The 17825-nt window shown below is 41.0% G+C and overlaps 1 protein-coding gene across 1 annotated transcript in view; it reads right to left on the bottom strand.

Moving 5' to 3' along the window:
* The window catches only part of LOC123729216 (glutamate receptor ionotropic, kainate 4), a 494511-nt gene that overhangs the window by 113522 nt on the left and 363164 nt on the right, over window positions 1-17825 (bottom strand). Inside the window, exon 8 of the mRNA XM_045703471.1 lies at window positions 4481-4534. Coding sequence (XP_045559427.1) covers window positions 4481-4534 — 54 coding nt within the window. The remainder of the gene's footprint in view (window positions 1-4480; window positions 4535-17825) is intronic.

Below are 17825 nucleotides of genomic sequence, written 5' to 3'. Positions count from 1 at the left end.
ATAGCAGTGGCAAGGTGTTGGGAATGCTGTTGGGACTCTGCTGTTGGGACAGCTTTATGTAGGCCGTAACAGTTTGTGGGCACCATTTGTCACCGTTACAGTGCAATTAATGTATTGTTTAGTGATATGTTGTGTAGTGGCTTTGCTGGCATGCATCCCACTTTCTTCTTTTTCTTTTTTGCCCCAACAAGATTTACTTGCTAAAATCGCCAATGCAGAGGAATAGCTCTCCGGCTGCAGATGTATAGGGATGTCAGAGGAGGAGAGGAGCAAGCTGGGTAAAGCAGTGGAAGCCGGGATGATACCTGATGAGTCCCACAGTGGAGGTGTTATAATACCCACAAAATGGTTCCAATCGTTTTTCCACCATTCACTTTTCCCATAGGGGATTTTAGAAACACTTCAAATAAAAGGCTGTGTTTTGTGTGGGCTTACAAAGACACAGCAGTTGAAAAAATGTATCTCAAATTTGGACCGGTCTAATGTCCACTGCTCGTGTTTCTTGGCCCAAGCAAGTCCTTTAGTAGTTGTTTCTTTGAAGCAATTCGACCATGAAGGCCTGATTCACGCAGTCTCCTCTGAACAGTTGTTGAAATGTGTCTGTTACTTGAACTCTGTGAAGCATTTATTTGGGCTGCAATCTGAGGTGCAGTTAACTCTAATGAAGCAGAGGTAACTCTGGGTATTCCTTTCCTGTCATGGTCCTCATGAGAGCCAGTTTCATCATAGCGCTTGATGGTTTTTGCGACTGCACTTGAAGAAACTTTCCAGATTGACTGACCTTCATGTCTAAAAGTAATGGTAGACTGTCGTTTCTCTTTGCTTATTTGAGCTGTTCTTGCCATAATATGGACTTGGTCTTTTACCAAATAGGGCTATCTTCTGTATACCGCCCCTATCTTGTCACAACACAGCTGATTGGCTCAAACACATTAAGAAGGAAAGAAATTCCACAAAATAACTTTTAACAAGGCTCACCTGTTTAATTGAAATGCATTCCAGGTGACTACCTCATGAATCTGGTTTTGAGAATGCCAAGAGTGTGCAAAGTTGTCATCAAGGCAAAGGGTGGCTATATTGAAGAATTTCAAATATAAAATATATTTAGATTTTTTTAAACACTTTTTTGGTTACTACATGATTCCATATGTGTTATTTCATAGTTTTGATGTCTTCACTATTATTCTACAATGTCGAAAATAGTACAAATAAAGAAAAACCCTGGAATGAGTAGGTATGTCCATACTTTTGACTGGTGCTGTATATATAGTTAATCCAGTGATTTTTACATTTGCCTTGATTCAACAGCCTCATCCAAATCATGATGGCATTTGTAGTTCTTTATGATAGCCACATTAACAGCTAATTAGCATTTCATTTTTGGATTGTAAATACAGGCAAATATATTGATAAATGCCAACTTGTCCTAGAGAGATTTACATGGTTATCAAAACGTCAATCCAGAGTAAGCCTACACAAAACACAGCCCTTATTTTAAGTGTTTTTTAAAAATCCCCTATGGGAAAAATGAAAGGTGAAAAAAAATTGGAACCATTTCCCTGTTTGACTGCTAGGTTTTATGGGTATTATGACTCATACTGTGGTACTCTAAACACAGGCTCATGGGAAGGTTACACGCCTACTGTGTTACATAGATAAACATTCGGCATGACCCTTCTTAAGATTATGAATGCGAATGAGTAGGAGAATGAAAATGATCCTTGCTAGAACTATAAATGTGTTGGCTGAGTAACATCATGGTTGCTCTTAATATTAAAACCGAGATGAATGAACAGTTTTGAATTGCACAATGTGTTAGCTGATGATTCCCTGTCACCTCACATTGGCATTTCGATGCGCAATGTCAACAAAAACACATTCTAACGGACAAACAAACTGAGTCATCACCTGAGGTCACATATTGGCAATGAACGTGAGTACTGTATATGTACATTAAACCTAATCTGTATCTCTCTCCTGAAAACGAGCCATATCTCTACGACTCAGCGTTGTGCTTGGAGACGAAATCAGACAATACAAAATGTCACTTCCCAGGTTAACCGTCAGCGACCGCCGCGAGGCTCAACGAGATGATCTCGGAGTTAATGCACGTACAAATCACAGAGCAACCATTCCTCTATAGCTCCCATGGATGGCATTTCATGCCGGGAAACCACATTGGGCAATTAGAGACAAGTACAGCTGTTCTCTGTTCACTTACCATTAAAGCTAACCAACTGAACTCCATTTAACTGTAACTCCACTTCTGTAAGGAGCTGATTCATTTATGCATATGTATAGAGTCAGTTTCATCATAGCGCTTGATGGTTCTTGCGACTGCACTTGAAGAAACTTTAAAAGTTCTTGACATTTTCCGGGTTGACTGACCTTCATGTCTTAAAATAATGATGCACTGTCATTTTTCTTTTGCTTATTTTAGCTGTTCTTTCCATAATATGGACATGGTCTTTTACCAAATGGGGCTATCTTCTGTATACCACCCCTACCTTGTCACAACACAACTGATTGGCTCAAACACATTAAGGAAAGAAATTCCACAAATGTACTTTTAACAAGGCACACCTGTTAATTGAAATGCATTCCAGGTGACTACCCCTGAAGCTGGTTGAGAGAATGCCAAGAGTTTTCAAAGCTGTCATCAAGGCAAAGGGGTGGCTACTTTGAGCAATCTCAATTTGGATTTGTTTAACACTTTTGGGGTTACTACATGATTCCATGTGTGTTATTTCATAGCTTTGATGTCTTCACTATTATTCTACAATGTAGAAAATAGTAAAAATTAAAAAATACCATTGAATGAGGAGGTGTGTCCAAACTTTTGACTGGTACTGTATAAAGCAGATTTTTTAGACAGAGATTGCTCATTGTGCTATTTTCAGTACTATATTACTTTTCAATTAGGAATACATGTAGTCTAATCGTTAGTGCGACAGATGATAAAGTGTGGATTACGGTCAAGTTCAAGTAAAAATTTGGATGACTGCATTCCAGGATTTGATCATACCTACGATATAATGTAACTTTTTGAATACCGTGGTCAATTAACTAAAAATGATTCACAGCTTCAGTAATTTAAACTCACAAATGTGTTGCATCCAAACGAGGCCCACTGTATCTGTTAAAATCTCTGGATTACCTAGCACACATACCAATTTAAATACGTTCCAGCTTCCCAGACAGATCAATGCAGGTGGAGGTGACAGTCTGGGATGCGAGAGAGAGAGAGAGAGTAAGAGTCAGACAGAGAGAGAGAGAGAGAGAGACAGAGAAACAGAGAGAGAGAGAGAGAGAGAGAGAGACAGAGACCGAGAGACAGAGAGAGATAGATAGAGAGAGAGACAGAGACAGACAGAGGGAGACAGAGAGGGAGAGAGAGAGAGACCAGGACAGACAGAGAGAGAGAGACAGAGAGAGAGAGACAGACAGAGAGACAGAGGCAGAGAGAGAGACAGAGAGATAGATTATACTGTATAGAGAGAGATAGAGAGAGAGAGAGAGAGAGATAGATGATACAGTATATAGAGAGATATAACACAGAGGATGTGAGGAGTGACTATCTCTCATCCTCTGGAGCTGCTGATCACAAACTTGTCCTATCACCACATCTGACAGCTAGTGACAAATGACAAATGTCTACTCCCCCAGCCGAAACACAAATTGGGCTGCTGCACTATCGGAGACATGGGATTTAATTTCTTACAGTGCCCCACAGGCATTCTGCCTGCCATCACAGGCACCGTGCACTGACACCTATGTTACACACCAGGGTCGTGTTTATGAGGCACCAACTGGAAGAAAACTGACTGAAATAGGGAGGGACTACCTTGACTCACCCATTCTCCCCACCCTCAACATGAACGGAATGTGTAATTACTCACTCAACCTGCAGAAGAAAGACCCTCCATAATACATTCCTCTGTTTCGGAGCAGTAGAAAGTGACCTGACTCCCTGCCCTGATTACTTGGAAGTATAGCGAACAGTATTCTTTACACGTTGAAAATAGGCTTAATCAAAGTTGCCATTTGTGGAGGAGGATTAGCCGAGCAGTGCGTGTGTCATTTCGAGGGAATACTGCGACGTTGGGGACGAGGCGCGGAAAGTGGTGATTAACTGAACGTTGAAAGAAAATTACATAAATAACGAGTGGTCTCTTCTTCCTGTGGGGATGGCGCTGTATGATGCTTTGTTGAGCAATCGCTCTCTCTCTTTAGGAAATGGAGGGCGCGGGTCATCACTCTCCACGATGATCCCCCCTCTCTTTCCCCCTAGCACCCAGTGGCACAAAAAGACATGGGGATCCGAGCAACTGGGTGAGAGGAAAACATGGGCTCCAGCAGGACATTAATGAGTCATCAATCAGGCCGATATGAATCATCTCTACAGGACCATTAGTGCAAAGTGTTACCAACATCATCAATTTCCATTAGCGAGTAGCAGCAGCAGGCCCCATCTCCTTACCAGCGAGGTGAAGATGTAGGTGTAGTAGACGGAAAGCATGCCCAGCTCCGACGCCTGGAAGAAAGAGAGAGAGAGGGGGGGAGAAAGAGATAAGGATAAGGAGAAAAATAGGTACATATATTGAGAAGGAGAAATACACTGAGTGTACAAAACATTAGGACCCCCTTTAGCTCCCAGAACAGCCTCAATTAATCAGGGCAAGGACTCTACAAGGTGTCGAATGCATTCCACAGGGTAGTGGACCATTCTTGTTACACACAGGAAATGGTTGAGCGTGAAAATCCCAGCAGCATTGCAGTTCTTGACATAAACCGGTGCACCTGGCACCTACTATCACAGCCCGTTCAAATGCACTTAAATCTATTGTCTTGCCCATTCACCCTCTGAATGGCACATATACACAATCCATGTCTCAATTGTCTCAAGGCTTAAAAATCCTTCTTTGACATGTCTCCTCCACTTTTCTACACCGATGACATCAATAGGGGATCATAGCTTTCACCTGGAATCACCTAGTCAGTCTATGTTATGGAAAGAGAAGGTGTTCTTAATGTTTTATATACTCAGCGTTTATATATATATATATATATATATATATATATATATATAAATAAAAGAGATAGAGAGAGAGAGAGAGAGAGAGAGAGAGAGAGAGAGAGAGAGAGAGAGAGAGAGAGAGAGAGAGAGAGAGAGAGAGAGAGAGAGAGAGAGAGATTCTCTGCAGTCTCCTGCTCGATTACACAGCGGCAGATCAAATCCACCCACATCTTGATAAGACATGACATATTCTTATCTGATGACGGGCTCTCTTGGGTGCAATTAGTAATACGATATTTTAGTATGCTGCTCAATACTTTAGGATTTGATTAAATCAAAGCCTCAGAAGCAAGCACTGGTTGTGAAGGACAAGGTGAACTTTCTACAGTTGAGTTTCTTTGAGTATATTTATTTTGCTATAAACTGTTCCACCAAATTTGTTGAATGTTTCAACCAATGTGAACTGTGGAATAATGGTGCAATGCAAAGCTTTTTAAAAACGTGTTTTCCAATCAGCCCAGTCTGACTTAGTCTGACATACATGAAAGATACAGAGATACATCAAAAAGAAAAAACATATTTCATAGAGTACACTATGTCAAGGGAAAACTGTTCAATAAGGTTTGACTTGTTGACTCCTGGATCTCATTCGATGGAAGTTACAGCAGGTCTCTGTTCAACCACCCACACACATTTCACCTAGAAGATTCTCTCAGCCAGGTCACCCGTGATACAAGTCAATATTCAACGTCCATCCATGTCTGAGGACGTCAGGAGATGTAGACGGGGATGGTGGATGGGAGTCTTGCCCCTGCCTCTTATTCCAAAGGTTGCAAGTTCAAATCCAGTGATAGAAAGTTTTGTTTTCATTTTAATCCTATCGCAAACCTTAACTCTTAATTTAAGAATGTGGAGTTAATGCCTAAACTTAAGAATTTGGAGTTAATGTCTACTGTAAACTTACCCCAAACACTCCTAAAATTGACGTTTGGAATAACTTAAAAAATGGTATGTTTCAGAAACATGGATGAACATCTAATTCTGATGTGAGACTGTGAGACCTTGTTGGATTCTCTACATCTACCTCAGGGGTACAAACTCCCATTCCCAAGAGCCACAGGTTCTTCTGGCATAAAAATGTATTTATCCAAAGAGGCCTTACAGCAAAAAACAATATGATTCAAACAGGTATATGTTTGTGGCGGAATAATCCCAAACAATGTGTTCCCCGACAGAATCATTAGATCATTAGTTTTGGTACTGTCCATATGTAGCATGTTTTTGGTCGCAGGTCCAGGAATGGCTGAACAATTGCAATATTTACCTAGAACTAACACTGCAGATAGCACTACTGGGTGATATGAAAAGTCATAGTCAATCGACCAATAATATAGCAATACTTTTAGCAACAACAAAACATTTTTTCAATTTACAATCTGTAGTAACAATGAGACTAGTTTGCTCCAATTTGGAGAGGGGTGGTAGGGTTGGAGGATAAAGGATATATATATATATATTTTTTAAGATATGTACATATATGTATGTATAGGTATTTATATATATGTAATTGCATATGTTTGTATGTGTATATGTATGTATTTATATGTGTATGCATGTATGTACTGTATGTGTATGTATGTATACATACATACATATATATATATACACACATATACATACACGCATACACATATATATACAGTTGAAGTCGGAAGTTTACATACACCTGAGCCAAATACATTTAAACTCAGTTTTTCACAGTTCCTGACATTTAATCCTAGTAAAAGTTCCCTGTCTTAGGTCAGTTAGGATCACCACTTTATTTTAAGAATGCGAAATGTCAGAATAATAGTAGAGAGAATGATTTATTTCAGCTTTTATTTCTTTCATCACATTCCCAGTTTACATACATTCAAGTAGTATTTGGTAGCATTGCCTTTAAATTGTTTAACTTGGGTCAAACGTTTTCGGGTAGCCTTCCACAAGCTTCCCACAGAGCTGGTGTAACTGAGTCAGGTTTGTAGGCCTCTTTGCTCGCACACACTTTTTCAGTTCTGCCAACAAATTTTCTATAGGACTGAGGTCAGGACTTTGTGATGGCCACTCCAATACCTTGACTTTGTTGTCCTTAAGCCATTTTGCCACAACTTTGGAAGTATGCTTGGGGTCATTGTCCATTTGGAAGACCCATTTGCGACCAAGCTTTAACTTCCTCACTGATGTCTTGAGATGTTGCTTCAATATATCCACATAATCTTCCTGCCTCATGATGCCATCTATTTTGTGAAGTGCACCAGTCCCTCCTGCAGCAAAGCACCTCCACAACATGATGCTGCCACCCCCGTGCTTCACGTTTGGGATGGTGTTCTTTGGCAAGCAAGCCTCCCCCTTTTTCCTCCAAACATAACGATGGTCATTATGGTCAAACAGTTCTATTTTTGTTTCATCAGACCAGAGGACATTTCTCCAAAAGGTACGATCTTTGTCCCCATGTGCAGTTGCAAACCGTAGTCTGGCATTTTTGGAGCAGAGGCTTCTTCCTTGCTGAGCGGCCTTTCAGGTTATGTCGATATAGGACTCGTTTTACTGTGGATATAGATACTTTAGTACCCGTTTCCTCCAGCATCTTCACAAGGTCCTTTGCTGTAGTTCTGGGATTGATTTGCACTTTTCACACCAAAGTACGTTCATCTTTAGGAGACAGAACACGTCTCCTTCCTGAGTGGTATGACGGCTGCATGGTCCCATGGTGTTTATACTTGCATACTATTGTTTGTACAGATGAATGTGGTACCTTCAGGCGTTTGGAAATTGCTCCCAAAGATGAACCAGACTTGTAGAGGTCTACAATTTTTTTTTCTTTTGATTTCCCATGATGTCAATTAGCCTATCAGAAGCTTCTAAAGCCATGACATCATTTTCTGGAATTTTCCAAGCTGTTTAAAGGCACAATCAACTTAGTGTATGTAAACTTCTGACCCACTGGAATTGTGATACAGTGAATTATAAGTGAAATAATCTGTCTGTAAACAATTGTTGGAAACATTTCTTGTGTCATGCACAAAGTAGATGTCCTAACTGGCTTGCCAAAACTACAGTATGTAAACTTCCGACTTCAACTGTATATATATATAAGTCGGGTGTAACCGGTGTGAAATGGCTAGCTAGTTAGCGGGGTGCGTGCTAATAGCGTTTCAATCGGTGATGTCACTCGCTCTGAGACCTTGAAGTAGTTCTTCCCCTTGCTCTGCAAGGGCCGCGGCTTTTGTGGAGCTATGGGTAACGATGCACCGAGGGTGGCTGTTGTCTATGTGTGCAGAGGAGCCCAGGTAGGGGCGAGGAGAGGGCACCATTTTAATCAGGAGAATCTCCTCTTTGTAATTATGTAAGTCTGGGCAGCGAGCTCGTTTGTCATTGATCGCTCGACCAGAATTAGAAGTTTTTATTTTTTCCCTACTTTTTCATTACGGAGACATAAGCACAGTTGACACCATCGAGGTGCGGATGTTTACTTCCTACACAAGTTTTTTTTTTCCACTTTCGTCCGACGAACAGATTGTAGTGGTAAAATTAAAATAGATACATTTTTTTATGGAATTCTAAGCATCACTCCAGTCAAAACAGGCTCTGCGAACATTCAATAATAATTTGCTATGGGCTCGCACCACTGTTTCAGCTTAGCAAACGTTCTTAAGTGTTTTTCAGCCTTGGGTGAATTTTGACTCGTTCTATTATCCAGCCTATAGATAGCCAGAACGAATTTACGAAAGCACCCGAATGTCCCTTGATTAAAATAGTCCCCGGACTGGGGAGACGCACAGGAGACTGGGTGCGCAGAGCAGGCACAACGTATACTGGGCTGTGGAGGCGCACTGGAGTTCTGGAGCTTAGGGCTGGCACACCCCGTCCTGGCTGGATGGTTATTTGAGCCCAGCAAGGGCGGAGCTCTGGCACAGGACGAACTGGGCTGTGCTGGTTTACGGGGGTACCGTGCGTAGAGCAGGCGCAGGGTAACCTGGGCCGAAGAGACGCACTGGAGACCAGATACGCTGAGCCGGCGCAATTCTTCCTGGCTGACGGCCAACTCTAGCACGGCAACGGTGAGGAGCTTGCACCGAGCGCACCATTTAGCTAAGCTAAGATTGACGAGAATAATCAAGTCAATAAACGTTGGGTAGTTAGATAGCCTATAGTTAATATACTGGAAAGTTTCATGTATACTAAACTACTAACGTTAGGTAGCTAGCTAACATACCGGTACACACTGCTGTAATGATATGCTATGTGGTTCGTAAGGACAGCGTAGCTAACAAATTGTCAGCCAACATAACGTGTAAAGTAACTTATTTGAAAAGTCATTACTTTATTACATTGAGTAGCAAGCTACCCTTGGTCGTTAGGGCAAATCTGGTCTGCAATAGGAGGGGGGGGTTTCACACCTAGCTCGGCTATTAGACTATTCTTTAGTAAAGGTAGAATAGTCTATTGTTCAGCTATTAGCCCTCTCCAACTTGCAACAAATTGCTGTTCCCATCTCATTCCTTTCCCTCTTCCACGCATCATCATTCAGCTCTTGAGTGGCTCGCTGTGGGCGTGCTGGCAGGATATGGTAGCGCGTCAAGAATTTGGTTGTGCGTCAAGAATTCTGCATATAGTAGCACGTTTGTATGAAGGTGTGGTTATTCACAGGCAAATTATTATATGCTATGGAGGTATTTGTGTCTTTTTGTCGAGAGCAAAACCTTATTTATTTTCAATCAAAAATAATTGTTCTGAAAGCAACTTTTTTCCGACACAAAGGAAGTCAAAGCAGACACCTACGAAGATGGCATCTCAGGTAAGCAGCACTGGGCTGTATTGACGTATCCTAAAAATGACATAGGCTGCTTTAGATTGAACGGTCATATATCAGTTATTGTTTTCATAACTATAAAAAATAAGCTGTTTCCTTTACTTTCAGAGAGCGTGCTGACCAAGGGGTCAAAAATGTTGACATTGTCAGATGTTCACTGTCCAAGGAACAGGCCGTGGAAGCTTTAAAAGTGTCCATAACCAGAGGTAATTAAACTGTTCTGTGTTCTTTTTCTCCATCTCTGCCTGTCTTGTTGTACATGGAACCTGTCTCACATGCATTAATTAAAAAACCCTTCAGATGTCAGCTGCTAATTTTCAGATTTACACCACATAAACACAGCCATTTTCACTGGACTATCTGTTACTGCCAAGTCATGATTTCCCTGGGGGTTAGCCTTGCAATAACCAAGTGGTGAGACACTATATTTAAATGTTTTAGGTACACTCTGATAGGTGTCTGCGTCACATACAGTATCTTCTATTGACATTGTCTTCTATTGTTTGTCCTCGTATGTCTGTTTTTCAGCATAAAGTACTCTGTAGCCATTAGTGTGGACACCGGGTGAGACCACACTGTCGTGTCTTTGGCTATGCCGGATTAAGTGATATGACATGCTAACCTATAAAATTCTTTCTCTGTAATTAATATTACCTGATTAAGCTAATCATGTAAATGTAATTAACTAGAAAGTCGGGGCACCACGGAAGAACGTTTATAGAGCCGTTATCTTCAGAATAAACTCTTAAAATACTTAGTAATACTTTACATCGATAGCAGTCAATATTAACCCTTAAATCTTATTTTCAGTCTCATAATGAACGTTGTAAATTCTTGGCTATCTTCACGAACCCTGGCTAACAAGTTGAATCAGCAATACCAAATTGGGTTTAATTATTTATTTACTAAATACCTAAACTAATCACACAGAATTACAAATACACCGAATACAAATGATGTCATACATGATGGCTGGTTACACAAAGGAAAGGGGGTTGGGCTTGAATGAAAGAGCGGGAAGACTTAGGAACGAAGAAACAGCAGCTATGCTATCGTAAATACATTATCTTATGCATTCTAAATTACCGCCCATTTGGAAAAGGAAAATGCAATAAATATTTACTCTGAGCTGCGCTTCGGTAGATTGGACGTAGATGCTGGCCGGGTTGGCCAACAGATCTTCCTTTCCTCGGAAGAATGTCTCTGGTGGTACATTAGATACGTGGTGGTATCTTCGTCTGTTTGTTAGACTGGATCCGTCGTCCGTCCTTTCCTAGCCCACGTCTACAGCGGCCGCTGCTAACTCAACGGCTAGGAAGTATCACTTCTGTAGTGAATAAGCTCAAAGTTCATACCATTCGCCACCAAAGCTCACGCCGAGATTGGCTTAGTTCTGTACTTGACATGTGTGTCCTTCTAACGTAGAGGCTGCAGACCTCACGTACTGGAACATGTGGTTATCTTTTCGTCAAAGGCTTATATAGTGGAGAGGGGGAAGGATGTGTTTCATCGTTTATAACCCCTGTCTCTTCACAGGGGTGGGCCACTGATCAAGCAGGGCACTTTCCTTATGAAAACCCAATTCTCTCATTTGGAAGCTAAAATTACATTTAATCTCCTAACAAACAATTTCAATACCAAACATTTCAATTGCATAACAATTCCATGTTACTCTGATAACTAGAGGGTGTATACTTTCTCAGGTACAGTTTATGTCGTCCTGTCATCAGTCATAATGTCTCAGATGACAACCGAACTGACATCCATACTCATTACGTTCCCAAGCATATTTCCAACTGGTTTTATTACCAAAATATGGTTCCTTTTCCCCATTTGTTTGATGTTCCCAGACTCTCTATATTTAACACAGGCTATTCAAGTCCTTCAGTAGGGTCAGAAAGAGAGGGGAAGGGAGAAAGGTATTTATGGGGGGGTCATAAACCTTACCCACAGGCCAACGTCATGACAACACACACACAATAACAGTCTCTCTTCTTCACTTCATCCCTCTCTCCCTTCTCCCTAAATCCTCTAGGTTATATAAACTGTTTTGGTGAACCCCACTCGCATCTGAACTGGATGACACAAAGGGCACAGCATGATCATAGGTGAGATGTCACTTGGTCGGGTCAACAGGAAGTATTATTAAAGAGATGCTTTACATTGAAATACAGACAGAGATGTAGTAGTCCCAGAGTTAATGATCGAAGGTCAGTTTTGCATTTCACCTCCTGATTAAGATGACTGACCGTGGTAGAATGAAAAAACAAGGCTTAATCATGCTCTCTATCCATTTGTCACTCGTCTGCAGGTATGTTTTGATGTGAGAGAGGAAGCCAGTCCCGTCATCGCCACCTCACCCGCTCTTAAGATAACCTTGCGGGCCAACTGGGGGCCCAAGGCTGTTTAGGAGACACCGCAATTGTGCTGAACTGAGAGAATATTAGGGTAGCACTGTAATTCATGAATCATATGCTGTCTGCCGCTGTTCTTACGTCTTTCCCTTTCTGTCTTCCACACCTCTCTCCCCACCTCGTCTTTCTTCCTCGTTTTATAAGTACAGATTGAACATGTATGTATACTATTACAATTATCATAATTATAATGCATTTATGTATTTATTACACCTGGATAATGAACTTCTTTCAATAAAGCGTTTCACATTCTCCACTGGTTGAAATTAAGTATCTCAATAAAATACTATCCTGTGTTCTCACATTAATGCAGATGAAGGGAGTTAGATATGCATAGTTTTTTTCTGTATATATGAATTACAAATCAATCACGTTTCTAGTCTATTGCATAGGTACAATGTGTAATCATTGATGTCCCAGGAGCAGGAGTGGTAAACATTGTTGAAGTATATAATTGTAATACATACATGCAGACAGAGCATCATTCAAAGAATGGAGTTTGATATGACTGAAAAAGAATGTCTCAGAGATTCATACCTGAACCGCAACTTTTTTTGCCAAGGAAGAGTACATGATCAGTGAATATATTCAATGTACAGGCTACGATGTGGGGATCTCATGTGTGGTAATAACTATAGCACATGTGTATATAGGACTAGCATCCTTGGCACAATGAGGTTATTATATTCTACTCTATCCATAGGCTTCATTAATGCCATTCAGACTTGAAGTTGATACAACAACTATGATAACTGAGGTTCATAGATTGGTATGAATATTAGTTCAGAACGTTTTAGGGTCCATACACAGATCGGCTACATACTGTAGCTATCTACACATCCATCGGCATACAGTTATTTTTTATCCTCCACTACACAATAAGCAAGTAAACAGTTAGCTAGCTATGTTACTTCAGCTGCATTGCAAGGCAAGCTTACGCAATTGTACATTCAATTTGCAGTAAATGCTTAAGCTAGCAAGATTCTTTACATCCACTGTTTCACAAGACGACAGCCTAGTTTGCTGGTTTTCTCAGGAGTCCCTAAAACATTAAACAACACGAATTACAAATTCATTCTCCTAACGCTAGCTATCTGGCTAATGTTAGCTAGTCAGATAACTTGCTAAATAGCGATTTTCATGAATGAACTTTATGACAAAAAATATGCACAAACGTTTGTCTCTACATTAACCTGTTATGGCTAGGGGGCAGTATTTTCACGGCTAGATAAAAAACGTACCCGATTTAATCTGGTTACTATTCCTGCCCAGTAACTAGAATATGCATATAATTATTGGCTTTGGATAGAAAACACTCCAAAGTTTCTAAAACTGTTTGAATGGTGTCTGTGAGTATAACAGAACTCAAATGGCAGGTCAAAACCTGAGAGATTCCTATACAGGAAGTGGCCTGTCTGACCATTTCTTGAACCTCTTTGCCATCTCTATCTTTTACAAAGGATCTCTGCTCTAACGTGACACTTCCTACGTCTTCCATGGGCGCTCAGAGCCCGGGAAAAACCTGAATGTCATCATCCCAGCCCCAGGCTGAAACACATTATCGCCTTTCTCAAGTGGCCGATCAAGGGACTGTGGGCTTAGGCGCGTACCCTGGCCGCCCCCGTCTTTGTGATTTTTCCTCTGTTTGCCAAAAAGGAGATTCCCGGTCGGAATATTATCGCTTTTTTACGAGATAAATTGCATAAAAATTGATTTTAAACAGCGGTTGACATGCTTCGAAGTACGGTAATGGAATATTTAGAATTTTTTTGTCACGAATTGCGCCATGCGCACGACCCTGATTTACCATTTCGGATAGTGTCTGGGACGCAAGAACAAAACGCCGCTATTCGGATATAACGATGGATTATTTTGGACCAAACCAACATTTGTTATTGAAGTAGCAGTCCTGGGAGTGCATTCTGACGAAGACAACAAAAGGTAATCAAACTTTTATAATAGTAAATCTGATTTTGGTGAAGGCTAAACTTGCCGGGTGTCTAAATAGCTAGCCCGTGATGGCTGGGCTATGTACTTAGAATATTGCAAAATGTGCTTTCACATTTTCAAAAAGCTATTTTAAAATCAGACATATCGAGTGCATAGAGGAGTTCTGTATCTATAATTCTTAAAATAATTGTTATGCTTTTTGTGAACGTTTATCGTGAGTAATTTAGTAAATTGTTAGCAAATTCCCCGGAAGTTTGCGGGGGGTATGCTAGTTCTGAACGTCACATGTTAATGTAAAAAGCTGTTTTTTGATATATGAACTTGATTGAACAAAACATGCATGTATTGTATAACATAATGTCCTAGGTGTGTCATCTGATGAAGATCATCAAAGGTTAGTGCTGCATTTAGCTGTCTTCTGGGTTTTTGTGACATTATATGCTAGCTTGAAAAATGGGTGTCTGATTATTTCTGGCTTGGTACTCTGCTGACATAATCTAATGTTTTGCTTTCGCTGTAAAGCCTTTTTGAAATCGGACAGTGTGGTTAGATAAAGGAGAGTCTTGTCATTAAAATGCTGTGAAATAGTCATATGTTTGAAAAATTGAAGTTTTTGTATTTTTGAGGAATTTGTAATTCGCGCCACGCCTATCATTGGATATTGGAGCAGGTGTTCCGCTAGCGGAACGTCTAGATGTAAGAGGTTAACTAACATGTTCCTCTCAATTGTAAATGTTTTGCTTGACTTGTTATGACATTATAACAACTTACATCTGGTTCCACTGTAATGTTTTGTCAGCCATCTTTGTTGAAGAACGCCACCAGGCAAGGGTGGCTCACGTCAAAATTTGTCATTGGAACCACTCGATATGATTGGTCATATAAAAACCTTGGGACCCAAATGCATAATGAGTGCTGAAACTCCCCCTTGTGGTGGTCCGGAGCAATGAATCCGTGATGCTGCATTACCTCTAAGTCCCGTGGTGCAAGCTCGCAACTTTTAAAGGAGGAACCACTGAAGAATTACCAGCCTCAGAAATTACAGCCCAAGTAAATGCTTCACAGAGTTCAAGTAGCAGACTTGCTTGGGCCAAGAAACAAGAGCAATGGACATTAGACCGGTGGAAATTTGTCCTTTGGTCTAGAGTTTTTGTGAGACATGGTGTGTGGGTGAACGGATGATCTCCGCATGTGTGGTTCCGACCGTAAAGCATGGAGGAGGAGGTGTTATGGTGTGGGGGTGCATTGCTGGTGACACTGTCAGTGATTTATTTAGAATTCAAGGTACACTTAACCAGCATGGCTATCACAGCATTCTGCAGCGATACGCCATCCCATCTGGTTTGGGCTTAGTGGGACTATAATTTGTTTTTCAACAGGACAATGACCCAACAGGAGAGTGATGGAGTGCTGCATCAGATGACCTGGCCTCCACAATACCCTGACCTCAACCAAATTGAGATGGTTTGGGCTGAGTCGGACCGCAGAGTGAAGGAAAAGCAGCCAACAAGTGCTCAGCATATGTGGGAACTCCTTCAAGACTGTTGGAAAAGCATTCCAGGTGATGCTGGTTGAGAGAATGCCAAGAGTGTGCAAAGCTGTCATCAAAGCAAAGGGTGGCTATTATATAGCTATTATTATGGCTAATATAAAATAGATTTTGATTGGTTTAACACTTTTGTGGTTACTACATGGTTCCATATGTGTTATTTCATAGTTTTGATGTCTTCACTATTATTCTACAATGTAGAAAATAGTAAAAATAAAGAAAAACCCTTGAATGAGTAGGTGTTCTAAAAATATTGAATGTTATCAGATCTTCAACCAAAACTTAAAATGAGATAAAGGGAACCTGAGTTTACAAATATTTTTTTATTTTTTATTAACAAAGTTATGCAACACCCAATTCCCGTGTGAAAAAGTAATTGCCCCCTTACACTCAATAACTGGTTGTGCTACCTTTAGCTGGAATGGCTGCAACCACCACCATGCTTGAAAGTGGGTTTGAGGTTCTTACTGTGGAATGCAGTGTTTGGTTTTCGCCAGGCGTAATGGGACCCATGTCATCCAAAAAGTTGACTCAAGTTTGCCAAAAAGCACCTGGAAGCACTTGGATGATCATCAAGACTCTTGGAAGAATGTTCTATGGGAAGATGATTCAAAAGTATAACTTTTTGGATGACATGGGTCCCATTATGCCTGGCGAAAACCAAACACTGCATTCCACAGTAAGAACCATATACCAATGGTCAAGCATGGTGGTGATATTGTGATGGTTTGGGGATATTTTACTGCCTCAGAGAATTCTACAGGAGAATGTCAGACCATCCATCTGTGAGCTGAAACTGAAGAGCAGCTGGGTCATGCAGCAAGACAATGATTTTAAATACACAATCAAGTCTACATGAAAATGGCTAAAAAGCAACCAATTTTAAGTTTGGAATGGCCTAGTCAAAGTCCAGACTTAATCCCAATTGAGATGTTGTGGCAGGAATTGAAACGAGCAGTTCATGCTTGAAAACCCACAAACGTTGCTGAGTTACAGCAGTTCTGCATGGAAAAGTGGGCCAACATTCCTGCACAGCGACTTGAGAGACTGATCAACAACTACAGGAAGCATTTGGTTGAAGTCATTGCAGCTAAAGGTGGCACAATCAGTTATTGAGTGTAAGGGGGCAAATACTTTTTCACAAATGGACATTGGGTGTTGCATAATTCTGTTTATGAAATAAATGAAATAAATATGTAATTGTTGTGTTATTTGTTAATTCAGGTTCCCTTTATGAATATTCGATTTTGGTGTAAGATCTGATAACATTTTGTATAAAAAATACGCAAAAGTAGAGAAAATTAGAAAGGGGGCAAATACTTTTTCATAATACTGTATATGTGCACACTTCCATGACACTGAGTATTTATCTTTTGATTGTATGGTTATTATTATTGCCACGACTTCTGCCGAAGTCGATGCCTCTCCTTGTTCGGGCGGTGTTCGGCGGTCAATGTCACCGGCCTTCTAGTCATCGCCGATCCATTTTTCATTTTCCATTTGTTTTGTCTCGTTTTTCCACACACCTGGTTCTCATTTTCCCTCATTATGTGTTGTGTATTTAACTCTCTGTTTCCCCCATGTCTTTGTGTGGTATTGTTTATCTTTGTTGATGTATGCGCACGTTAGTCTGGTTGCGCTGGGTTACGTATACCCGTTTTATATTTTGTGTTCATTGTGCCGTGTGCTTTTGGTTCGCCTGAATAAAAGGCTCCGTGTGCTACCAAATACCTGCCCTCCTGCGCCTGACTCCCTTGCAGCCACTTACGCATACCTGACAGAATACCACACCAACTATGGAGTCAGCAGGGGCTGGTACCTATAGTAGCGGAGTCGAGGAGCGTGTCCAGGAGCACACGGCATTGATTCACCATCTTGGCATCGCTATGGACCGCATAGTTCAGATGATGGATCACTGGGAGAGACAAGGAGGTCTTCCAGTACCTCCTCCAGTACAACAGGAGTCCTCACTAACTGTCCCTCCTGTATCCGGTTCCAGTGGGATGCGTCTCGCCCTTCCCGGAGAGTATGATGGAACGGCGG

This window comes from Salmo salar, chromosome ssa20 (assembly GCF_905237065.1).
Source record: "Salmo salar chromosome ssa20, Ssal_v3.1, whole genome shotgun sequence".
Lineage (NCBI taxonomy): Eukaryota > Metazoa > Chordata > Actinopteri > Salmoniformes > Salmonidae > Salmo > Salmo salar.
Note: the sequence above shows the minus strand (reverse complement) of the source record. Positions and strands in the feature narration are given on the sequence as shown.